The 26,261-nt window shown below is 39.6% G+C and overlaps 1 protein-coding gene across 1 annotated transcript in view; it reads right to left on the bottom strand.

The window, feature by feature from the left end:
* Nucleotides 1–26,261, bottom strand: part of OTOG (otogelin) — a 112,032-nt gene that overhangs the window by 8,694 nt on the left and 77,077 nt on the right. Inside the window, exons 35-50 of the mRNA XM_056851946.1 lie at nt 26,108–26,187; nt 21,421–24,677; nt 20,014–20,182; nt 19,062–19,207; nt 18,494–18,562; nt 16,175–16,358; nt 12,289–12,509; nt 9,946–10,084; nt 8,951–9,145; nt 7,794–8,006; nt 6,217–6,321; nt 5,514–5,624; nt 4,037–4,138; nt 3,509–3,607; nt 2,797–2,837; nt 517–596 (exon numbers count right to left, since the gene is read on the bottom strand). Coding sequence (XP_056707924.1) covers nt 517–596; nt 2,797–2,837; nt 3,509–3,607; nt 4,037–4,138; nt 5,514–5,624; nt 6,217–6,321; nt 7,794–8,006; nt 8,951–9,145; nt 9,946–10,084; nt 12,289–12,509; nt 16,175–16,358; nt 18,494–18,562; nt 19,062–19,207; nt 20,014–20,182; nt 21,421–24,677; nt 26,108–26,187 — 5,211 coding nt within the window. The remainder of the gene's footprint in view (nt 1–516; nt 597–2,796; nt 2,838–3,508; nt 3,608–4,036; nt 4,139–5,513; nt 5,625–6,216; nt 6,322–7,793; nt 8,007–8,950; nt 9,146–9,945; nt 10,085–12,288; nt 12,510–16,174; nt 16,359–18,493; nt 18,563–19,061; nt 19,208–20,013; nt 20,183–21,420; nt 24,678–26,107; nt 26,188–26,261) is intronic.

Genomic DNA, 26,261 nt, shown 5'->3' with positions numbered 1-26,261 from the left:
CAACCCTGAGCCAGGCTTTAATTGGGAAGGGAGGGATAAAAATATAACAAACAAAACTTTCAAACATTCACAGGAACCATGAGAAACAAAAGTAATCTCAGTGGCGTTTTGTTGGATCCCATTAGCTTCCTTATATATAACAAGATTAAACCAATGATTTCCACCAACTCATCCAGTAAAATAAAAACCTACAAAGATTTTCTTAAAGGCTTTTGAGAGCAGTGAATGAATTAGAGAAGAAGCCATATTCTCTCTACAATGGCTGAAGGAACATGCCCTGGATTCCCATAGGATGCCATATGGATTTAAACACTATCTACCCATTATACTGGCATTTGTTCTTTTAGGCCACCTGCAAATCTCATATTAAAAAAATGAGAGATGTAGCAGCATCATATGAAACCTTTCTGGCTTAACTGGGGTATCTTTGATACGTCACACTTTACATTCAATTTCTGAGCGGAAAGGGGATATAAAAAATAAATGAACAGAATGCCTTGAAAACACCTTGTCTACTTACAACATTTGTACTTAGTGCAGTGACAAATATTTTCCGTACTGTTCTGGAATTGTTCATCTATAATCAATTTCTCTCCCTGTTCATAGAAGAAAAACAGAGCCAATATATTTACTTTGGGACTGCACAGGAGAAAAGAAGGATACAAATATGAAATCAAATCTTTAATAATACAGTCAATGACAAGCAAATATACACACAAGATCCAAATATCTAAATAAATAAATGTTCCCTCTGCAATTTTTGTTTCATCATCTAGAAAGCAATTATCCTCCACAAATCTTCCACCTTTCTCTCTTGATCCCAATAGCTATTTGCCCTCACCAAAACATGGCTGTGTCTCTTCCTCTTCCTTCCCCATTATCTCCTCTTTCAAGTCTCTCTCTCATAGCCTCTTCCTTTTCCTGCTTCCTTCTCTCCTTCCCACCCATTAGCCATTCTTAAGTTTATCTGTCCCCAATCTTCAGCTTTCCCTGCATCTCTCCCCCCGGCAGGCTCTCTCCAGAAAATGTGTGTGTGGGCCCAGATGTTGGGCAGGGGAAGACCCGGATGCACAGTGCTAGCTGCCAGGCCAGATTCAGTTGTGCTTTGGGGAACCTGCAAGGACTTGTGGGGGCCATCTCATTTTTCCCTGTATCCCTCTCCCTACACTATTTCTTCTTTCTCTTCTCTTGGCAGCCCCCACACCCTCACCTTACCCTGCTTTCTTCTCTCCTTCCTACCTACCAACCAATGTTTTATCTGTTCTTGTAGCTTATCCGGGCTGTGTGACTGTGGTCTTGGTATTTTCTTTCCTGACGTTTCACCAGCAGCTGTGGTAGGCATTTTCAGAGGATTAACACTGAAGGACAGTGTCTCTGTCAAGTGTGTAGGAAGAGTAATGTATAGTCAGAAGGGGGTTGGGTTTGAGCTGAGTCATTGTCCTGCAAAGTATTAAAGGTAATGTGCTAATCATTGTCCTGTAAGTATCAGGATAATGTGCTAATGAGGGTGTGGTATGTTAATGTGGAACCATTGTATCCTGAAGTGATCTGTTAACATGTGGAATCCAAACCTAATCCGCATGGCTATTGTAGACACTGTAGTCTTTGTTAGTCTGGAGGTTTTCAGGACAGGAAGCCAAGCCTTATTCATTCTTAAACTCTCTTCTTTTCTGCTAAAGTTGTGCTGATGTTTATGAATTTCAATGGCTTCTCTGTGCAATCTGACAAAATAGTTGGTAGAATTGTCCAGTATTTCAGTGTCTTGGAATAAGACTCTGTGTCCTGTTTGGGTCAGTCCATGTTCAGCCACTGCTGATTTCTCAGGTTGGCCAAGTCTGCAGTATCTTTCATGTTCTTTTATCCTTGTTTGTATGCTGCGTTTTGTTGTCCCGATGTAAACTTGTCCACAACTGCAAGATATACGATATACTCCTGCAGAGGTGAGGGGGTCTCTTTTGTCTTTTGCTGATCGTAGCATCTGTTGTATTTTCTTGGTGGGTTTAAACACTGTTTGTAGGTTATGTTTTTTCAAAAGTTTCTCCATCCTATCAGTGACTCCTTTAATAAATGACAAGAATACCTTTCCTATGGGAGAGTTTTCTGATTTTTGTTTGGTTAATGGCCCTTCTGATTTCATTTCTGGAATAGCCGTTTGCTAGCAGTGCGTGATTTAGATGATTAATTTCTTCCTTGATGTTTTATCTGCCTCCCCATCTTCAGCTATAGTTTTTTTTTTTATTTACGTCATTTAAACCCAACACTTCTCCACAACGGCAATCCAAAGCAGCAAACATCATTGCCTTCTCTTCCGTTTTATCCACATGAAGATCCTGTGAGGCAGGTTGAGCTGAGAGTGTGTGACTGTTTTAAGGTCAGTGAATTTCCATGGAAGAGTGAGGATTCTGGGGTGGCCCAGATCCTCTACTGAATCTCTTACCACTACACTGCCCTGGCTTTTGTTGAACGGTTCCCCCCCTGCCTTTTACTGAAAGCAAAGCTTTAATGAGAGCAATACTATTGTGGTTACCTAGCAATGCCCACCATGGCCACTAAAAGGCATTTGTTTCTTAAAGCTACAAGTCTGCTTCTATTATTTTGAGGGGTTTTTTAACCCCCTCCCCAGTGGTGGTTGTTTTCTTTAAGTTTTCAGGGTTCTTTCTGCAAGCCTTGGACTTTTTCAGATTTGTAGAAAGATCTGCCTTGTCCTTTCATGGCTCTATTCTCTGGATTTAAGAATCCAGATGGTCATGTTGAGAATTAGGTATGTTGATATAAAATGAAAATTTATTTTCTTACCAGCTTACACTGAGGCCTAGGAATTGTATCACATGCACACTCTATAATTGAAAAACAGAAAAGTGACATAATGAGCATCCAGGAATCTATCCGTATACTAGTGAAAAAGGTGATCTTTATTAGATACCACAGCATACAATCTATATCCAAAGAACTTTGGGAGAATTTCTGTTTATGCAGCTAGACTTTAACTACTACTGTAACCCTTTGCGCCTGACCAAATCTGATCCCTCAGAATCCCCGGGCCTGCTGGAATGTGTGAGATGGGACACAGGCGGTTGCGGCTGGTAGGGAAAGGAGAATTAACAGAAAATCAGATAGCCCCTTTGCATGAGTGGAACAGATTTCTGCTCATGTTTGGTTTCAAGCGATTGCATTTCAATAGCAATAAGGTTTCCCCAGGAACTCAGCAGTTAAATGTCATGTTCACGATGTATTTGAGACGAAGAAGAGATTTTGACAAGTTTGTCAGCCAAGAAGAGAATACTTCAAAACTAGATGATGTTCCACACAGGATGTACTACACTGAGGTAATTTAGTATTAACCTATCCTATCACAGGGTTGTCTACAAAAAGACATTTTCAGATTGGCCTGTAGAACGGGCTGATGGCAGATATTTTGCTAGAAATTGCAATGTTCAATCATTTTGTTAACTAATATTACCTTTTATATTATCAAATAATTAAAAGGAAGTTAAATAAGTGTAGTTACCACATGTACGATATGGACAGCACTTTTCCGGACTCCAAACTTCTACCAAGGACATACCTAACACACATTTGAATTCAGGACAACGGTAGGTTTCACACACTGTACATTGAAAAAGAAAGAAATGGTTTCAAGTGGCCTGGAAGGGAGTGAATTGCCGAAGCTGCTGACTAAGCATAAATGTTGGCAAACACACATTCATCATATGTTCTATGTAAACAAATTAACTATTAAAGTTTTCAGATTTACTGTCCTCAAACTGAAAACCAACATTTTAATGGTTATAGGTAGCACTGGGTGAATAATACACACCAACGTTTAGTAACAGCTTCCCAGGCTTTACATATTGCTGCTTTAAAAATGTATGTATTGTATTCAGCATAGGTTTTTGTTATGAATTTAAAAATGTATGTGGCAGATCAAAATGAATTCCTGGTAATAATAAAACTGCTTCCTTAATTTACTTATAGACTTTTTAAAAATTGCAAACTAATTAAGAAACTCTGTAGAGAAACTGTCAAGTCAACTTACCACACTGGTAAGTAGGGCAGCATCTGTCTGTAGTATTGCCATCCACAGTAAGGACCTCTCCTTCTTGGCACTTTGGCATTTGATCAGAACAAATACCACAGGCTGAAAAAGAAAAAGATGCAAACTACTAAAAAGTGCATGACACATCTCATTAATTTAAGTACTATTGCTATCAATTTTTTTCACATTTTTCCTGTCAGCATACAAATTCTTCCTAACAGTAGGGGAAGTAATCCAGAAATCAAATCACAAATCCTCATTTATTAATTAAGTGGATACCCCACTTTTTCTCTTGGCTCAAGACAGCTTAATTAATCTTAATGATTAAAAAATTCTGCTTTATTGTCTCATTGTCACAATCCAAATACAGAGAGGCTTCCTGTTCTTTTCTATGGAGAGAAATTCTTTCTGTTCACATGGGAATTCCCTGCTGCTTGTGTAGAATATTTGGGGAAGAAAATGGGGAAACCTTGGTACTCATGGAGGTACAGGAATGTACTGGAACTACTAGATTTCAACCAGTGCCTCCACTTTCCAATGTCATTGTTCGTTTTCATTTCAGTATAACATAAATTCCATACAGATTGCTTCTATTCTGATGCCACTCTATACTATCTCCTTGAATTTGCAGAGAAGACAGAATTTTGGTAATGCACATATAATGCACAGAACCATGATGACAACAAACAAAACCAACAAATGGATTAGTCCAGGCTTACCCAAAAAGTCGCATTTGGCATAGAATTGCCACTTGAATCTATGGCTTTATAACAGCTAAGAGTTAAATATTGTTATTTGATTTCCACATATGAAAACAATCTTGATGGTTTAAAATATAAGATACTTGTAGGCATAGTCTGTTTTTATTAACTTTTTTAAAAAAAAATCCAATACACAGCTTTACTAGATAAGGAACCACTGCTTAATAATCTTTTCTGATTAACTCTCGGGCCCATTTCTTTGTATGTAATCTTGTGTATTTCTTACCGTTAGTATGGACACTACCACTTTAAGACAATTTTGAACCTGAATCCTTAATCATCTTACAGTATTGCTAGGGTCTGATCCCAAGATACTTAAACTACCTCTATCCACCCAAGGCCCTGACCTGGATGGCCCAGGCTACCCTGATCTCATCAGATCTCAGATGCTAAGCAGGGTCAGCCCTGGTGAGTATTTGGATGGGAGACCACCAAGGAATACCAGGATTGCTGTGCAGAGGAAGGCACTGGCAAACCACCTCTGTTAGTCTCTTGCCATGAAACCCCCAAAAGGGGCCGCCATAAGTCGGCTGCGACTTCAAGGCACTTGAAGGCACTTTACACACACACACATCCACCCAAGTCCACAGAGACAGCCAGTGATGTCTATTGGTTAGAGTGTTAGACTAGGAAATGAGTGCCCTACTCTGTCGTGAAGCCTGCTGAAGCCTGTATATTAACCTGATGACCGCTAGTAAGAACTGAAATTGACATACCACAGATATGGGATACACAGCAGGTGCCTTCCAAATGGGCAGCAATCAGGGTTTGATCTGGTTGACAGTTTGGAATTTGTTCCATGGACTCACATTTTGCTGGATCACATTCTGAAACACACAGAAGAGTCTTAGTCAACCATTAGCAAGAGTACTGATAACCTATTGCCCTTTGCAATGACACTGGAAATCAGCACGGGGGGAAATATAGATGTAGTATCAGTTCTCTGTATATGCTGAATCAACAGCTCCAACAAATCACATGACCATAGTTTCTACAAACTTATTTAGCAATGAACTATCAAGACATATCCATTTAGGGTTAAGAATACTGCCAAGACCTTCCTGGAGAATATTTGGTCATCTTTCTTACCTTGATATTCCCACCACCACCACCACTGCACATGGTACAGAGTCGAACTAAAATTAACTCTTTGGGTTGGATCCAAACCACAGGATTGTAATGAAAGGTGCTCTTTTGTTAACAGAGGTCTTTCAGCTTAGGAAAGGAACGCTCCTATGAATGGAAGGGAATGTTGGAATCTAACTCTAATTTTTTAAAGAGGAATTTTTATCTTGGTGATATTCTATCTGTGAAAACAATTCCATTTTCAATAGTCAGATAGTGCAGGGCCTTAATTACAGTTCATATATTCAATGCATAGACTGCTTGTGTGATTTCATTCATTCATTTAATACCTACCACAAGTATAATTGGGACAGCAAGAATCATCACGATAATATGTAGCTAGCTTCTCTAGACCTTTGCATTCAGGAACCAATGTTTCACAGAGGCTCCGATTACAAGCTTTTGAGAGAAGAGAGGAAAAAAGCAAATAAAGACAAAGGCATATTACCAAATGTGGTAACAATTGAATACACTTGCTCTGCATCACAAAAAATTCATAGTATGGCATACGTATAAAGATAGATTTAGAAAACCTTTTTTTCAAAAAAGCTGCTTGTATCTACTAATATTAACAATTAGAACTCTATTAGGACTGTATGAAAAGGATTAGTTTGGCTCTTCAAATTCCAATCCCTAATGGAACCGCTTTCTGCAGAACCTCATATGAATCAAGAAAATGCTAGTAATAAAGATGCATTTATATATTCAGTCAGAATGTTTGTCTTAATAGAACAGTATTATTGAGTATCAGATGTAGGCAACTGCTGGAGGCTGAATCCAGACAGGACATTGGTAACAAAAGTTAGTGGGTCTCATGTTTGGATGAGGGTGGCATAGGCATAATATGAAATTTGCTATTTTGAAAGAAGCTCTTAGATTAAATACTTCACTTGAAAGGCAGCCAGGAGTGCTTTTTATTTTCATTTTTAAAAGAAGAGATAAGAACAGCGGTACATCATGAAATCAACTGAAATACCATATATGGCTACACATTATGAACTTTATATTTTAAAATATAAAATAAAAAAAGACATGACCAGCAGTGCTTTCAACCGTTTCTATCTAACGAGAAGTCTTTTCTCACCATAGTTTTGTCACCATAGTTCATGTGTCACAATAGGATTGCCAGGCATGGCCTGGCAACCAGCAGGAGACTGGCATTGCAAGGACAAGGCTGCTGGCAATGGTGAGGTGCCACTTGCAGGAAAACCTGGAAGTGATGTCATGCCTCCATAGAAATTGCTAGAAAATCTTTGGTAAAACAACAGAGGACTGATGCTACTTTCGGTTTCCCCCAGAAGTGACATCAAGCCATGCTATATCATTTCAAGAATGAGCCTGGGGAGTTCTCAGGCTCACATGTTCCTTCCCCCACACTCCACTAATAGCAAGAAAATTGAACATTCCTGCTATAGTTATAACACAATGAAAAGTCAGATATACCAGTAAACAAATCTTATATATTACACATTAAAGGTACTTGTGTGTGCGTGCACACGTTAAGTGCCATCAAGTCATTTCTGAGTTATGGCGACCTTATGAATTAATGATCTCCAAAAAGTCCTATAGTTAAAAGACTTCCTCAGGTCTTGCAAACTGAGGGCCATGGCTTCCTTGATCGAGTCAATCCATCTCTTGTTGGGTCTTCCTCTTTTCCTACTGCCTTCAACTTTTCCTAGCATTGTCTTTTCCAGTGACTCCTGTGTTCCCATAACGTGACCAAAATATGATAGCCTCAGCTTAGTCATTTTAGCTTCTAGGGAGAGTTAAGGCTTGGCTTGATCTAGAACCCACTGGTTTGTCTTTTGGGTGGTCCACAGTATTCGTAAAACTCTCCTCCAACACCACAATTCAAATGAAAGGATACTTACTACAGACTTTCTGAGGACAGCAGGTCTGATCATCAGGTACAATTAAGGCCACTTCTCCAAAGTGCTGGCATTCAACATCTCGACTAACTGAACAATTGTGCTCCACGGGAGTAACAGTGTCATTGTCAACACACTTGTACATGCAACATCCGCTAAGGGAGCTTTTCCAAGTCTCACCCAATGCATGAGGCACTCCAGAGTTGTCTGTACAAGCTGAATTGTTGAGGGGGAAATGTATTAAATATATAGAGTTCTTTTTTATTTTGTGACAGAGAACAAACAACATCAGTCATACAGAAACGGTATATCCAGATTCAGTATTTGTCATGAGAAAGCACTGATAATATAGCAACTTTTCTGATTTATGTAGACTCATCAGTCTAAAATTTTCAGACATATGGTAGCTTCTATGAAATTCATAAATATCTGTGCACCAACCAAGAAATGTCTTACCAGAGAAAGCAATGCAAGCAGGTTGATTGCAAACAGATCTCTAAATTGTAACACTTTGGAAGCAATGCTGCAGTTCACATGCATTTTTACATACATTTATAATCTTGTGAGAGGTATCCCATATTGGAAATACCTGAATGTTCCTAATGTTAATGTATCTGAATATGCTTTATGGCCACACATGATACAGTTCACAAGAATAATAGTTGAAGAAACAACATAGCATAAGCATCAGCTAATGTGCAAAATATTCACGATATCCAATCAACCATTAAAAAGGAATCTTTGCAGATTAAGGGCCTGATCCAGAGATCTGTGAAAGCAGCTGCATGGGGTATGTGCAATGCTGTGCACAAGAATCCTTCTCAATGTACAGTTACAAGGAAATGTAATCTTTGCCAGTGCTGATCATGTGTAAGAAAGGCTAAGGATGGGGATATCTAGAATTAGTCACATGAATGCAACTGACAGTATCTTTTAGAGATAACACAATTCAGTGCACACAGTTCAGGGGTTTCAACAGCTCCTCAATGCAAAGTTTTTCAAGCACATACTACGCTACTTTGTGTGTGTTAGAATACATCTATACAGAAAAGCTTGTTTCATTCATGCATATATTAAATAAGCAGGTAGGGATCATAAGTTTTGGTCATTACATTACTGGGTAAATGTAGAAAAAAATGCAACAGCAGATCTATACCCACCGCACTTCTCTTCTGGGATGCACAGAGCAGAATGAGCACGGTGCAAAATGGTTCCTTCTGCACAGACACATCCCTCTGTGAGTATTAAACAAGAATCTGAATCCTGAAGTACTGGGTCCATATTCTGACAAGTAGTGGGTATATCACAGGCAGGTATACAGGCCTTATAGAGAAAACCTTCTGAGCAGGGAAATGCTAGTGAGAAAAGAAGAAGAGTTGATTTTTGTACCCCACTTTTCTCTACCACAAGGAGTCTCAAAGCGGCTTACAATCACCTCCCCCCTACCCCAGACACCTTGTGATGTAGGTGGGGCTTAGAGAGTTCGGAAAGAACTGTGATTAGCCCATAGTCACCCAGCAGGCTGCATGTGGAGGAGTGGGGAATCAAACTCAGTTCTCCAGATTAGAGTCTGCCACTCTTAACCACTACACCACATTGGCTCTCACATGAAGAGATTAATGTATTGACATTCAAAGGCATAAGAATACCAATACAGGCATCTCCATGTTTTACAAGCTTCCTCCTATGAAAACATCTTCTTAAAAAAGTATATTAACAAATATATTTAAGTAAGAATATTTTAAGCATAAAGAACAAGTTAAGCAAAAAGGACAAGTGCACTTTTAATTCTTAATTTATTTGGCACAGGCATATGTTTTTAAACCCTTAAAAAAAGCTTAGCATCATTGTAGGGAGTTACAAATAATTTATAAAAACTTTCGGCTTGGGAATGCCCCTTTTTATTTTTGTTAAAGATACGCCAGCTTTTAGCTGGCGTATTTCCCGTGCAACCCTATGAGGTTGCACGGGTTTTTGGAGCCGGGTAGAGGTTTCGGCACAGCCTTTTTAGGAGGCAACGCCGCCAGTTTGCCTCCTAAGCCTCCTAAGCCCGGCACGGGCATTCCCATAGATTGCACTGCCTTTTCATCATCTGGCATTCATATATGTTTACTTGGATCAAGGCAAACATAGTATCTGAACACAAAATACTTACGACAGTAATTGGAGCTCCTCCATTCTATGCAGATATTAAATTTGTTACACATGGCTACATAGGCAGCCAGTGCTATACATGGATTCTGAATATATTCTGTATCTTGGACCCACAAATCGCAAAAAGAATCTGGAGAAACCTTAACACACATGCAAAAAAATCTATTAATTTCAATTAGTCATAGGTAACTAGAAAGAAGGCTATGAAAGGAATAGCCATTCAAAGTTGAGTGTCAGAGAGAACTGTTATACTATAGTGGCTAACACAGTACCATACAACTCAAGTACTCCCCTTTTGAATCTTGCATATGCCATGAACCCATTAGGCTGCTTTAAAGAAGTCACTGTCTCTCAGTTTGGGTCTCCTCATCTGAAATATAGGGATTATGATACTATTGACCTATCTTGTTTGTTAAATAACTGAACACTGTAAAGCACTATATACTTGCTGAAAATAAACAAGCCATAGGGACCGAACCAAATATTAACAGCAAATATAATTAACATCAGATCATCTGGATTACAAAACAACAACAACAAAACAGGGTCTGTGGACACAGTCTATTTTGAACTGAAAAGAGCATAATACCAGGGGGCTTCAAGATCAGGGTCCTAGCATGCAGAAGGAAGGGTTAACACTTTTCCTCACACCATTTTCACAATCTTAAATCAAACCCCATTCCCCAAGCCACTACTGAGGGAAACATTCAGGTGTCTGTACAATGCCTGTCGGTCCTCACACATGCACATATATAGTGTGTGTCATGGACTGCCCTGGCATAACATGGAAGGATGAGTCCTCATCAGAGAAAGAGGAGGACAACCTGTCCCCAAGACCTGTCTTGGCAGGCCATTTCTGTGAGGCTCGGGTCTCAGGGCCTTCTCTAAGGGACCCTGAGCCAGCAGCGCAGTGCCCTCAGATCTGGAGGCCCCAGCCTGGGCCTGCCTGTGGCCAGACCCAACATGATCTCCTGCAGCACCCAAGGAGCAGAGGAGGTGAAGGGCTAGAGTGGAGGCATGGACTAGACGCAGGAGTGCACACATGGCAGCCCATAGCCTCCCCTCTGCTAAGGAAATGCTGGAAGAGGCTGACAAGTCATCACAGGAGCTGGACCCAAGTACTCCTCATGAGTAGAGGAGCTTACAGGGAAATGCCTAAGGTGGGAACCAGCAACACCTGTACGGAACTCTCTATATAAGGCTGCAGAGAGGCTGCAGACAATGTGGGATCAACTTATCTGCAGTTTTGCTGATTAACTTGCCAGTTGCTTTTTGTAACCATTTTTGTCACCTGACCTTGGACTGCTTTTGACTCTGCCTTTTGGAATATGTACCTTGGGCTACCTTCTGACTTTGCCTCTGATTGTGTTATTGGAGCCTGGACTGTGCCTTTTGGAGTGTGACCTGAGAACCCCTGTTGTCAGACCCTGTGGTTAACGGGACTTGCCTTCTGCCTAGTGGTCACGACGGAGGGGCTGCACATCTGCACTCAAAAATAGTGCAAAAGGCAGTCCATTTGGGGGTCCAAATTAATTGCAACAATTGCATGTGGAATGTTTTTACTCTTTGAGCAATGGTCCCAAAATAAAACAGGGAAATGGGGTGTGTGATGACTGTTATTCACAGTTTTTAACAAATTAAGGGAGATCCATTCATAGATCTCTTTTGTCATGTATAATTTTGCCCTCAAAATCTTTTATAATCCCAAGGGCTTTTCCACATAGCAGCTTCCTTTACAGATGGACCTACAATCCTGATACTAAACCAAAACCAGAAAAAAATAACATAAAAATGCCAAGTATCATGCCAGGCATGTAAAACACCTCATTATGTTCCTTGGAAAATGCTGTGTGATTATCTTGAGGAAAGCAGTTATATGCCATGGATGCTGAATCAATACCATTTACAGCATAATTAATTGTACATTATTCAACTCTATTCTCCCCTCATGTCCATATTTTTGTTTTGGGGGCTTTTGCTGTTGTCATTTTAGCGTTCTAAAATTCTGTATGCTGTTTTCCCAGTGGCCGCTCCAGAACACCATCTTTGACATGTACCTATAGAAGCTGTTGTGTTACTCTTGGATAGTAAACAGTTGTTAAAGTGTTAAACAACAGGTCAAGGGTGTCAACAAACATGCTCGTATAATGGTCAGACCATGTACAGCCTACCAAAGGCCATTTTCCCAGAGAAGGCTTTTCTCCAGAGTTCACTACAAATATGGACTGAGGAAGTTATGGGTGAAATACAACTCACAGGACAATAGTTTCCACTCCTAAACTATGACTGATCAAAATAGTCAACATTAAATATAATATCATCAGAAAATGAGAAGTTAACATACATAAGGATGGCAGCTGCTGAAAGTCTGGTTCAACAACATATTTAAACATAATGAACAGTCCATGATGGAACAGTTTGTTTCACGGCTTCTTGGTTCTCCAACGTACTTCAGTGTGTTTGGCACCTGCCAGCTATCCACAAAGATAACTGAAGCATCCACAGAACTTACAACAGTCCTGTTAGGTAGCATGAGGTCATTTGTTGAGCTTCCATCACAGAAACCTGCACAAGACAGCAGTCCATAAATTAACACATTTTCATATAATCAATTTATCTTAATATATTAGGGCTAGTCTACATATTATGTCTATACACAGAGGCAGCTTGAAACAGCCTCAACAACATAACTATACAAAATCACCACATTGTGCTTCTGAATTGTTAAGGAATTCCATACTAGCATCAGCATCTAACAGAAAAGTCCAGCGCAGAATTAAGACCTTAATGTGGGTCTAAATTGTGGTGATATTCCATGTTCTATTGTCATCTAGAAAAAGGGGTTGTTAGGACATTTATCATGCAATTTCTATTCTATTTTTATAGAACATGAGCTGATGGAGAATAGTGCCAGCATCTCATCAAGGTTACCATATGAACTAAATGCTGATATTAAAAGTTAGCTGTATGTTCATGTGTGGGATTTAATAATGCTTTTTGTAATCATGGATAGACAAAAGACATTATATTCTGCCTGTTTCTAGCTGGAAAATATATTGTATATATATGTATATAGGAAGATCCTTCAGTTCAGTATGTTTGCTTTCATTTGGTATCTACAATTTCCATGAAAACCCTACCCTCCCCAGGCTCCACTCCCCAAATCTCCAGGTATTTCCCAACCCGAAGCTGGCAATCCTAGCCTGCCAGGAAGGCGAGCTGAAGACAGTGGGACAGGTAAAGATTGTGTGGTTCTTGGGTGGGAAGGAAGCAGGAAAAGAAGAGAAGCTTATTGGGGCTTTAAGGGAAGGGAAAGAGGAAACAGTGGGTGAGGGGGAATGAGATGCCCCCTGCAAGCCCGTGTGGGTCCCCACCTTCTTTTACTATTTTGTTCAGTATTGTGCCACATAGAGACTTGTGAATTAAATTAAGAAACTATTTCCTTCAAGACACTGAAATGCAACATTTGCCATCCACCAACTCCTTGTATTCACAGCTTAAAGTACTGCATCATATCTTGTGCTTTAAAATAAAATACTTGGAAAACCTGAAAAACCTTGTAGTAGAAAAATGATCAGAAGGAAGAAGCACAGAGCTGTGATAAAAAGGACTGAGCAATTTAGAAAGAGGGACCACTAATTTTGAAGAAAGAATTGTCCCTTTCTGGCTCAGCTATCTAGAAACTACTGTATACACACATAGCTATTAAGTAGATGCCTCTTATATTTCTACTAACTTGAATATTATTTTCATGAGCATTTAGGTTGGTGAACTGTTATCTGAAACCTTCTGGTGTCTATGAGATAGGATCAAAAGTGTTGAAAAGAAAGAGTGCAGTTAGATGGATAGTATGCTGGTAACTAAAACTGGGATAAAGGTGATAGATAGATAGATAGATAGATAGATAGATAGATAGATAGATAGATAGATAGATAGATAGATAGATAGCCTACTGCTGAGTTCCATGAATCTATCCTGAAACAGATCATGTCCTTTCTCAGAAGTCAGTACCATTAATTTCAGTGGAATTTACTTTCAAGAATGCTTTGGACTTCAGCCTAAATGTAACTCAGGGTCTTTTTGTTGTTGTTTTCTCCCTTGATTTTACAATCTAATATTAAAATTAAGGGGCAATAAATAGAAACTAGTCAGAACAACTTGGAATAAATAGTACTAAATTATTTCAAGCTCCTCTTCTCTATAGCACCCACTACTTTGCAAGGTCTGAAACTTGACTAAGTATCACTGATATTTCATACTGCAGCTACACATATTTGCCCTTTCTGGAACTTGGCAAGCTTGTCCGTGTATTGATGCACTCTGCATCCATGCCTTCCAGCAAACGATAATTCCAGTGTCAGAATGAAAATTTATATCAATGGATATTATGCTTCCAAGAGGCACACACCTAGAATCTCATCTAAGGTTACAGCTTCTAGAAAGAATGAAGCCATGCGTGCATACCAGTCTTAAGAGCAATTCCAATTTAACCTTCTATTGTTTGTTTAAAAAAATCTTCATGTCTGAACTCGTTCCAATATGTAGATAGATAATAACTGTTTACTCTAAAAATACAGGAATATATATATAAGTAAGAATGTGAACAAGAACAGAGTTTACAAACATTGTGGTTCCCACTTTCAGTGGGGTTCGGCTGACCCATTCTGAATCAGTTAAGAACCTAGCAGTTATACCGGACCCAGCATTACTGCTAGAGAAGAAGTTAATGCAGCCACAAAAAATGCTCTCTTCCAACTTAGTTTAGCCCAGAAGATGGTCCCCTACCTTAGAACAGCTGATCTGGCCAGCTTGATTCACGCCACGGTAACATCGAGACTTGACTACTGTAATACACTTGGAGACTTCAGTTGGTGCAGAACGCTGCAGCTCAGTTATTATCTGGAGCTTGGCAAAGCATGCATATTACACCAATTCTGCAGTCACTCCATTGGCTGCCCATGAGCTACCAGGCTTGATTCAAAGTACTGGCCCTCGCATGAGGAGGTCAGGAAGGATCCCATGTTTCTGGCACTCTACAAACTATGTAAAACAATTGTTCTGGAGGGCATTTTTATAAAGGTGATAGCACTATATTACAAGGGACTTTACTGCTATGTACTGTATGTGTTATCTGTTGTTGTTCTCAGTGCATTGTATTTCTACTTATGTAATACCACCATTTACTGCTTGCTTAACACATCATGCTGGATATTAAGGTTTGTTACAGATTCTTGGTTCAGATTGCTATGATTCTAGTCCTAGTGCATTGCTGATTATATTTCTCATCTTACTGACTACATTGACATACACTACGTAATGCACCTTGAGTCTTTGTGAGAAAAGCAGATTATAAATAGCACCAGTCAATCAACCAATCCATCTGTAGGAATGAGGGGTGACCCTCTGGCCACTGTGACAGTCTGTGAGGAATGGAGATAGATGTAGCTCAGTAATAGTGCACTTGGGTCTCTGCCTGACACCACGTGGTTGGTGGTGATGTGTGGACTGCATGCCTCTTTTGAACCTACCCTCTTGGCCCAGTGGTTAGCATGCTGGTCGTAGGTGTGGGGCTGTGGTTTTCAGCCTAGCCTCTTTTTTAAAAAATCTTTTTCTACTTTTCCATGGGCAGCACTTTTGCTGCCAGTAAGGCCCTTGCTGGGGAAGAAGTGGACATCCTGTCTGCTGCACAGGTGCCTATCCCCTATGGGAGGGGAGGGGGCATGTGGGCCACTTGCCCCTGCTGGTGTTGTGCTGTTGCTGGGTCTCTCCTCTCTGTCCACTTGCTCTTTGTAGGGGAATGGGAAGGGCATCAAGGGGCAGCGGCTAGATCGGTGGGCAATGATTGGCAGGAACATCATTGGCTTATGTAGTGTGATTGGTGGATGTTGCCAAAGTTGCTATGGACTCGGGAATGCTTGGTATGCCGTCTTTGCCTTGTGGAAGGGTGCATGTTGTTATTTTCCCCTGCGGAATGTCTACAGGGAATGGACCTGTGCCACTGCTTTTGCAGTGGCAACTACCTGACACTGTCGCAGCAACCCTCAGGATTCCACTGCCAACCACCTGAATCACTTCAACAATTTACAAAGTAACAGCTCCCCAATTATAATACCACTTCTATGTGATTTCTGAAATCATTTTGCTTCCTAATATTATGTGTCAACAAGTAAATGTGTGGTGTTTTCCCCTTCACCAAACAAAACAACAGAATCTTATGAAAGTTTACTTACCACATAATCCGTTTGCTTTTGGAACGCTGGTTGCATTAAGTTCTATTACCATCACACCAGTGGTGTGAAACCACTGAATTCTAATACTTGTGGGGGTTTCAATAAAATACATGAAACCAGTGTCCTCAATTTTGAATCCATATTTCCTAACTGTAGGCCATGCATATCTTGAGTTTACTGCTATCTGAAAGAATATACCAAGAAACACAAGCAAACATTAATGTTTATTCTTTATCATAAAATGATGCTTTTGAATCTATGACTATTTTTCTGCAAGAAACTTACATGAATGGTAATAAGCTAAGAGAGGTCTACATGGTTTGTGTTTTTATTTAATATATTTCTATAAGCCCTTTCCTAAAAGCTCAAAGGGGTTTCATGCATTATGGCCTTCCAGATGCTCGAGAACTGCTCTGTTTGCAGTCCAAGGTCAATGGCAAAATCAGAGGGATTTTTGAGCATATGGAAGACCACAATACCTGGCTGCTTGGCTGCATTTGGCTTGTGGGATCTCAAGTTGTGTGCAGTCACATTTTAATGCCTTTGGGACACTGGAGAAACCTGGGCTTTTTTTCTGAGACAGTGTGATTTGCTTTCCCGAAAGGTTTCTCACTGAATCACAAACGCTCCTTTATAATTTTTGGAAAGGTTCTCTTCAGTATATTTGTTCTTTAATCCTTCTGTGAAGTATAAGAAGCTGAAAACATTTAAAATGGACAGTGCAGGAAAGTAATGGAGCATACCGGAAGGCTATGTATAATAAAAACTGGATGTTATAATTTCGTATTTGAATCTTAACATTTTTACATTTATTATTGTATAGTTGCAAGAGCAGTTGTACAGTTAAGTCATGTTGGCTTTTTAAAATATTCTACTATAATACCGTCAGGACACCTCATGAATAATAAAATCAAGAGTATTTTCCCCATAAATATGTAAATTGGCTTGGAGAACCCTGAGAGTGGGACGCTCTGGCAAAATTAAATTTACAATGGCTGGGATTAATTTGCCTTGATTGTGAAGGTGAAAGAAAATATATTATTAATTTTTGTGCACACAAAACTTTCAGTTTCTCCATTTGCAAATTTATATTATGTCAAAGGCTCACAAATATTTCATGGGTCTTGCCTCTACTGGTCTGTTAAAATTCCACTTTCAAAGTTCCTACTTAAATTATTTACTGAAGTGACAAGATCACATTGAGTAACACTATGTCATATCTCGTTTGAGTCCAAGAACACTTGGACTACTGAATGGGAACGAAAACTGCGATACAGCTAAAATGAAAAAAACATTTTCTGCTCCCTAATATAGATACTTTACTAACAGAGCAATCCTGAAAGAGGGTGAAAGGCTTCTGGAGGTGGCATGACCCTAGCAATAGGGTAGATTGCCACCTGCAGCGTGAAAATGGGCATCTACACCAGCGGTGGGCCACTTACACTGGTACTGGGGAGCGGCACAGTAGTGCCGTGCTCAGGCACCAGAGCAGCCACTGCAAGGTCTCGCGAGCAACGTCTTGCACCAGCACTAAAGGAGTCACTCCTAAGCCCTTTTGCCCTGAGAATGCAGGCACGGACCTGCGCCTGTAAAAACCATGATGCAGCCCCATGTAACTCAATGGGGCAGTTACTCAGGGGTCCGGGGGGAAATACATTCTCCTTTCTGTGCTGGGCTACCAAGCCACTCAGGAGGCAGTGAGACTGCACTGTCCCCAAGCCAGCTGTAAGAACCCCCCCTTAGGATGGCACTATAAATATTATAAATGCGTAATTGGACTTTTTATTTCAAAACTTTCTCTTAACACACATTTCATATCGTAACAGCCTATAACTATTTCATAAACCATCATTCCTTAAACCAGACCTTCATAAAGGGTATTCTGCTTTAATGAGTTCATTAATAAAGTGACAATCAGACCTACCACTAAGGAAATTATTCCAGCAGTGACTGTAAAACACAATTACTGTGTAATGGATGAAGATTTTTTTTCTAACTCTGTTGACCAAGACGGCTGTCAGTACTACTTGGTTTACATTTTTAATCCTACCAATGTTTTATTGGGTGTGCACAATACAAATAATAAAAGGCTTTTACATGGATCTTCTTGTTGAAATGTGTCTCTTCTAGCAGCTGGTAACTGAACAGTGCAACACTCCTATTAAGCCCATTGACTTCATTGGGCTTAGAAAGTTATAACTATGTTTAGAATTTCACTGTTAGTTACTAGGCCCAGGTTGCTGAAGTGCATGCAAATCCTGGGAATTGAAAAAAAAAATCAGTACAGACTAAAGTTATATCAGAAGAATTGAACTTTACCTTTCTATTTAAACGGTCAATAATAATCTGGTTAGATGAATATGTTAAATTCAGTGATGCCAGGCACAGCTTATTAGAGGCTAAAATGTCCTGAATAGGAACAAAAATAGAAGTTGTCCATGATTAAATACACAATTGACTTTCACAGCAATGTCAACGAAGTAAAATCTTTCATGAAATAATAATACCAACTATTGCATTAGCTTTGAAATATTCCTCTACTGAATAGCTGATTTTTTTAAAAAAGTCAGTTACTTGCAGAATAAAGGAGAATAAAGAGAAAGATGACCTAAATGTCAAAAAAGCCATGAAATACGAACTTGAGCTGATCTCATCTACAGAGGCTAGGATCAACGAGTTAGAAAGCTATGTAGCTAGATTCATACACCATTAGCTAGATAGTATATTTAAGGTTTACAGAATTTAAAAAATGGCTCCAATCCAATAACATGCACATGCAGCAACCCAAGGCAGCGTTTATAAAAAAAATGCTGCATACATTTCCATGCAACAGTGCAATAACTGTTATTTATGCCCATTCACATTATCTAGAAATAAAAGCCATTACCATAGGCATGTTTCTGCAGGCAGTGACACGAATGCTTATAGTTTCATCTGAAGTTTGGGCGACAACATAGGATGCTTCCTTAAATAAAGCCAAATGGTGCCCATCAAAGGTGATATAGCTCAGATCAGAGAAGAGTGTGCAACGACCTGATCAAACAAAATAAGGACTCCTGCTAATTTAATTAATTTTGAAATTTTTTTGTAAAAACAAGCGGCTGACAAAATGTTAGGAGAAGCTTCATTCGTTATTAAAATATATTGTGTGTTGTCCTCGGGAGGGGGAGGAGACAGGACTGGGAAAGAGGCTGGAAGAGGCGGGACTTCCCCCATAATAAGGGGGCAAAACCACTGGCCAGGGAGGAAGGGTAGCCAGTGTCTTCCACACCAGGGAGAGAGGACGAGCTGGAAAATGCAGAGCTTGAGGGGAAGTGCTGCTTAACTCTCCCCATCCATATCTGAGGCCTGCCAATGCCCCCTCTGGGAGGATCCCCTCCCTCCCCCACAAAGGGGGGCTTATTGCTCACGCCATTGGTACGGACCCACCGACAAGACTGATTGACCCGCCGGGGGTGCCAGAAGGCTAGTGAGAGTGCCACTGGAATTAAATTATTGCTTGTCTTTGAAAACAAATATTTGCTGTGATGGTACAACCTACTTCTGACTTTAATACCCAACATAACTGAGTTGTGCCTATTTTTTTGGTCTCTTACTATTTTAAAGCTGTGATACACAGTCCAATTAGAAACAACAACAAAATTAGACAGAACAAGGACATCCTATTTATTTAAACAAAACCAACACTTGATCAGTACATATTTATGGCAATTAGTACCCTAAATAATCCCACCATATGCTACTGTTACAGAAATCTTTTAGCCTACTCGTAAACTCAAATGCAAACCTTTGTTGGTCCAATAACATTTTAAAATCTTTATTGTATGATTAAGACTTACATGCACATTCCCATTTGGGGCAGCATTTATCTCCATTAATTTGAACAGCAAATCCTAGAAATCCACAGCCAGGCTGTGTTGCATTGTATGGGCAGTTCTGTGATCTATTAACTTGGATTAGTTGTCCATCCAAGCAAATGTGCTTTATGCATTCATTCTCTGAAATTGGCTAAGACATATTTTAGAAAACACAGGTTACTATTGTTATTAAAACAATATTCAATAGAACAATGCTTACAAAAAATAAGAAGGCTCATAACAAGAGCCTGATTACAGAAAACTCTAACAGACTGTGATACCACATTGTAGAAGAGATTATCAAACTATTTGATAAGCTTTATTTGGTCAGTGTAGTTGTAATAAGATTGTCTCTAGGCAATTGTTTTCAACTAGTTATGCTAATCTACATTTAAAAATGGTACTGGAAAGCCTTGCTCATGTTTCAAACAATGAAGATTTTTTAAAAAGTTTAATATACTCGACATGACTGTGTTTTGACCCAGTATGAGAAGAAGAAACTAGTCTACAATTATAATGCAGTCATATATATAGCTTCAACCACCACCAAGATCATATTTCTTGTTTAGATGAGCAAAAACAAGTGTCTTCCATTTCCAGTTTTTTGTGACAGCCACCTCTAGCTACACTGAGGATATAATTTACTATATTTGCATAGCATTTGCATCCTCCTTTTCAAACAGTCTTATTCATGTTGACTGTTTGAAAATAACTGTTGATTAAAAAAATCAAACTTAATGATATAGAGAGGGAGAGAGAAAACATAAAGAATAAAAAATTATCACTATCTGTGTTTCTTTAGTCTCTTAAACATATTTTGAGTCAGTCATTATTTCCTCCATTGTCAATTTTGGAAATTATGTGGTCTCAACATGTGTAGTAGATAAGTATGTAGTATATTAACATAAATATATACCATGTACAAAGCCACTTCCAGATTTCCAGTGGGAAACCTTGTGTACCTTGAAGTACACATTTGTCTTTGCAGAATACAAGCTGGGTTTAAATAAAAAAAGTAAAAGTGAAGACATGAAACTCATTTACCCACTAATTTAGAAGTGATCTTGTATATGGCATACATTTTAAAAGAATGCAAAATACATCTGCTTCAAGTTGGGGCAATATAATTTCAGAGTTACACACCAGGACAATCATCACCTAAGCTGCTTCTGAAAACTGTTTTTTTCCTACTTCATTCTGCAGGGATGACCACTTTGATGAGGTAGACTTCAACTGATGCGGACAAATAAAAATCCCTTACAAACTTCTCTAGTATTATAGGTTAGAGAAATACTTTAATTTTTATACACCTGTCACATAGTGGGACCAAGAATCTTCATACACAGAGAAACACTCGTATGACTGGGAAAAGATAACTGTATTACTTACAATACATGTTGGTAATGTTGCTGTTTCTCTGGAGGGCATGAAAACAGATGCTGCAGCGGCAGAAGCAGCTTCAACTGTTGCCAGTTCCACAGAATGTTCTGTCGTGGACTCATATATTGGCTTGGTAGACAAATAAGTGGGAATTGTTGCGGCAACTGTAGCATTTGGAAAAACTAGAACTGGAACTGAGCTGGTTGAAAATGTGAGCACCTCCGTGGCAGATGGTGTCCCAAATGTTGTGGTTAGGATGGTAGAACCAAGCGAAGAAAAGGAGGACGGTGACTGTTTGGTTGGCAAATGCAGTTCTGGAAGCTCTGTAACCAGTGCTGGTCTATCAGCCTCTGTTTCTGGAGAGCTCACACTCTTGGTTTCTAAAGCAACAGAAGATGCTGGAAACAAGGAAGTTGTAACAGGTTCTCCTATCCCTGCTGTTTTCTCTGCTAATGATTTTGTGACACTCTGTGTTGTGAGGCCGCTTATTCCCAGAGGTGCTGACTCAGTCGTAAAATGTGGGGTAGCGGGAGTCACACTAAATGCAGGGAATGCTGAACTATAGGAAATAGTCGAAAGTGGCACTTGCTTGGATAAAGCTGAAACCTTCTCTGTAGCACTCTTGCCCAATGATGTGATTGCTGTCGATACTAGTGGGGTTAAAAATGCCCCCTCCTGTGACTCTATCTGACTCACAGTTAGAGTTTTTGGTGCTTCCAATGTAAAAAATGAAGATGGTGTTGACTCTGATAAAGTGCTAGATTCTGTAAGAGTTAATGCTAGCTTTGCAGTAGGTGACTCAGGTTCTGACTTTTCAGTAGGAGTCAAATCCACTGCTCCTTCCTTTAACGGCAGCAGTGTTGCGGTAACTTTAGATGTAGTAAACAAAGGTCTTTTGCTGGAAGTGAAATCAGTAGCTTGTCTGGTTGATGTAAGTAAAGTTGTCTGAAGACCCACATCAGCTTTTGGAGTTGGCGGTATTTCTTTTTTACTTGTTAAAGGCACCTTTGTTGAAAATACTGAAGGAATGGAAGGAGCAACCACTGGTTCGGAAGTACTTTGGAAAGGGAAGGGTGTTGCAACTTCAACCGCTGACTCAGCCGTGCTCAAAGCACTTTTGGGGTGGATACTAGTTCGTGCCACTTCAGCTGGAAAGTGGTAGGCTGCAGTGGTACCTTTGGTTGTTAAGTAGGCTTTAGAAGCTGGTGAAAAAATATGCTTCCCAGTTGTTTTGGTCATCAAAAATGGAACAGAGAATTCTTCCACATGGGAAGAGATCCTTTCTACTGGAGAAGTAGCAACAGACTGTGTAGCCTCTGGAGTTGTGGCTGATACTTTTGTCTCAATTGGCTGTTTCGCTGTAGCTGGAATTTCAGGCATTTCTCGTGTTAAAGTATATGGAGAACCTGTTGTCTCTACCAGGTATAGTGTAGTAGAAAGTGATGTCAGAGGATAAGTAATTGAGGTAGATAAAGTTGACAGTCCTTTAGTTGAAGCTACTTCTTTGACAATTGCTAACTGGCTGCTAAATTCAGTGTGTGGGGATAAAGTAACACCAGTGTCATCTAAAGCTGCCTTTACTGTCAATTCTGGAGTTGATCTTGAGGTTACTGTGCGTTGTATCTCTGTTATAAGGGGAAACACTGGGGAAAAAGATGTGGGTTTTGTTGTTATTGGTTGTAGGGTAGCAGCTATTGTAACTTGAGCTTCAGGCAATGGAGGGACTAAACTAGGTGGAATCAAAGTAGTAGGCTTTATTGTAGGTACACTAGTGATTTCTTCTGACTGTGTTGTCTCAAGACCCATTGACATAGCATGCAGAGAAAATGAATATCCAGTTGTTTGAACCGGCTCAATTTTTGTAGTTACTAGTGGAACTGTGACAGCCACATCTGTGAATTCTTTTGTGAAATCGGATTTTGTCAAGCTGACAGGCTGTGGTACAGCACTCATCTTTGTAGTTTTCAGGAACAAAGGTGCTTTGTGTTCCGTAGATGTCTTCCGGGACACTGAAATAAGTTTTGGGGATTCTGGGAAAACAGTCATTTTAGAGATTACTTTTGTGGAAGGAGGTGTTTCTCTTAAGGTGTGAGTTGCAACAGGATGCTGGGTTTGTAAAGTAGTCACACCTTCTGTCTGGTTTAGCTGTATCAGTGGGGAATGTTTAATTATTGTTCCAGTTTGTAAAACTCCAGGGAATTTGGTAGAAAGAATATCAGGTTTTGCGGTTGTAGCTGAATATGGAGAAAAATATGAACTTGATGGATGAGTGGATGAACTTCCTGTTGTTTGTGCCGTTTCTTTTTTAACAGTTGAAGAGAGTAAAGCAGTTTGTACAGTGATAGGAAGCTGCGTAGGCACAGGAATAACTGTAGTTTTAATTCCTTCCTTAGTTAAAGTAACTGTTGTTTTTGTTGTTTCTGAAGGAACTGGCTTCACAACTGGCTTTAGTGTTGATAATGCGGCAAATAAAGGAGAAAATGAAGTTATGGTGACATTGGCAGCCATTATAGGCAGTTGACTTATGCCAAGCTTTGTTTTGTCTGCCGTTGTTGTTCTGTTTGCTATGGGTAAATATGATGAGATCTCCAAAGCTTTTGTTGTGGTTGGTTTAGTAAAGAACTTACTTGTTCTTTCTGTTCTTGATGTTGACATGGAATAAGTTGCACTCTCTGTAATTTTTTCAAGTTTTGCTTGCGTCTCCTCGGTAGGGAAACTTGGAGCACCTGTTACTTTAGTTTTGGATACTGCTGTAGTTGTGACTGGTGATTCACTGTCTGTAATAACTGATGGAATCCTAATAATACTTAGAGTAGAAATTGGTTTGCTTTCTGCTCCAGTGATTAGAGATGCTGATGGGGTTGAAGTGATTGTTGTACTACTTGTCTGTTTATCTGGTGATGGGCCTGTAATGGCAGCTGGAGACACGGGAACTTCAACGGAAGGGAAACTAGATTTTGGGGGTGAAAAAACTGCACTTGTACCCGGAGTAGAATGTTCTGAAACATTTGATACTGTGGAGGTGGCTAAAACTGTAGTATTTGGTAACAAAAGGGTAGAAAGCTTAGTTCTTTCTGTTGCTGCAGTGAATTGCCACTTGGATACATGAGTTGTTTCTCTGCCTTTTGATATGGGCCTTGGAGATGTAGTTATCTCTTTACTCAGTGCTGCTTCAGAAGTATGAGGGGCCACAGAGGATGTGTGTAAAAGTGTGGGTGTCTTTGAAGTGGATAGTAGAAAATGAACTCTTGTTGCAGGCTCTATGCCTAAAACAAGACAAAAACAATTGTTATTTTTGACGCTTTAACAATCTGATCTCATAAATATGTGCTACAAGGGTTATATACGATTACAGTATTGTGTAGTGGTTAAGGTGTCGGACTAGCATCTGGGAAACCCAGGTTCTAATCCTCACACTGTCATAGAAACTTGCTGGGTGACCTTGGACCAGTCACACACTCTCAGCCTTGACCCTGGCAAGTATTGGGATGGGGGATCTCCAAGGAAATCCAGGGTCATGATGGAGAGGCAGAGCAAACCACCTCTGAACGTATCTTGCCTTGAAAACCATATGGGGTCACCGTAAGTCAGCTGTGACTTGATGGCAAGCACACACACACACGATTACATATTTAATGAAGAATTTTCATTTTTAGCATAGGTTGCAACTGCTATTAAATAATGATATAAAATGTAATATTTCAGTAATATAATAAATATTTCAATATAATAAATCTCATCTACAAAAATATTACTAACAGTTAGTTCCATTCAAATCAACAGTACTTACTGCATTCAACATGGTTTTTCTATAAAAGTAATGACCTGATACATGTGAAAAGTGTTGTGTGAAGACTTCAGGTAAAGAATTTTTCACTGATAATACCAAGAATGGTAGCTTTCCAGGACTGTCTGCAGACTTTCTTTTTGACCTTTTCCCATCCCATCCCTAAGACCATACTCAAGGCATGTAGCATCTATATGGCTGGCTCTCTCTTCCTGGCAACCATCACAAACTCCACCTCATTCCCCCTCACCTCACCAAGGAAAAGGGTGCTGGAACAGCCTCTCCTGTACAACACATATTTCCATAGGTATCTAAGTCCAATCAGAAGACACTTACTAAGAATCAGTGTTGCATATGTGATAGCATGTTAAACTTATATCAGAGGTATCATTGTTTAATCCTGAAGCTCACTGAGTGACATTTTTCTAATCTATTTCACGGATTTCTAACAAGGATGAAAAAGGTTACTGTGATTGCCTTGGATATAGGTGTGATAAAGAAACATCTTGGGGATCAATGTTATGCTCAGTGGGGCTTCTGTTATGCTCAGTGGATAACATCTGCTCTTCCATAGCGCAAACATTTTTTGTTACTGCCCTGAAGCTATGGAACAGCCTTCCAGAATGGGTGAGGCAGGCACCTACTCTGCGGCCTTCTGGCAATGCTATAAAATAGAGCTATTTAAGGAACTTATGGGGCAGCTTGAAGCTTCTAGATGTGAGCTCTGAAATGTCTACATCATGATATATTTAATTATTTTAATAGAATATTAATTTTGTACAGTATTTCCTGTTGCTTCCCATCTTGGGTCCTGACAGTGTTGGGAGAAATGTGGGATGCAGAATTATCCTACATATAAACAAGCTCCTTTTTTCCAGAGCATAAGAAAACAAACTGTGCTGTACATACAGTCTTCAAAGTAGACACATCGTTGAGTGACTTCATCCAGAACCATATATAAAGGACACATGGGTACACATCCTTCCACTCTAAAAGAAAAAAAATCAGATTTCACCATTTAGCATGTTGAAACAAAACACCAAAAAGCACTCTTCCAGTCCAA

Source organism: Euleptes europaea, chromosome 6 (genome assembly GCF_029931775.1).
Source record: "Euleptes europaea isolate rEulEur1 chromosome 6, rEulEur1.hap1, whole genome shotgun sequence".
In the NCBI taxonomy this organism is placed as follows: domain Eukaryota; kingdom Metazoa; phylum Chordata; class Lepidosauria; order Squamata; family Sphaerodactylidae; genus Euleptes; species Euleptes europaea.
The sequence above is the reverse complement of the archived record's forward strand: the minus strand, read 5'-3'. Positions and strand labels throughout refer to the sequence as shown.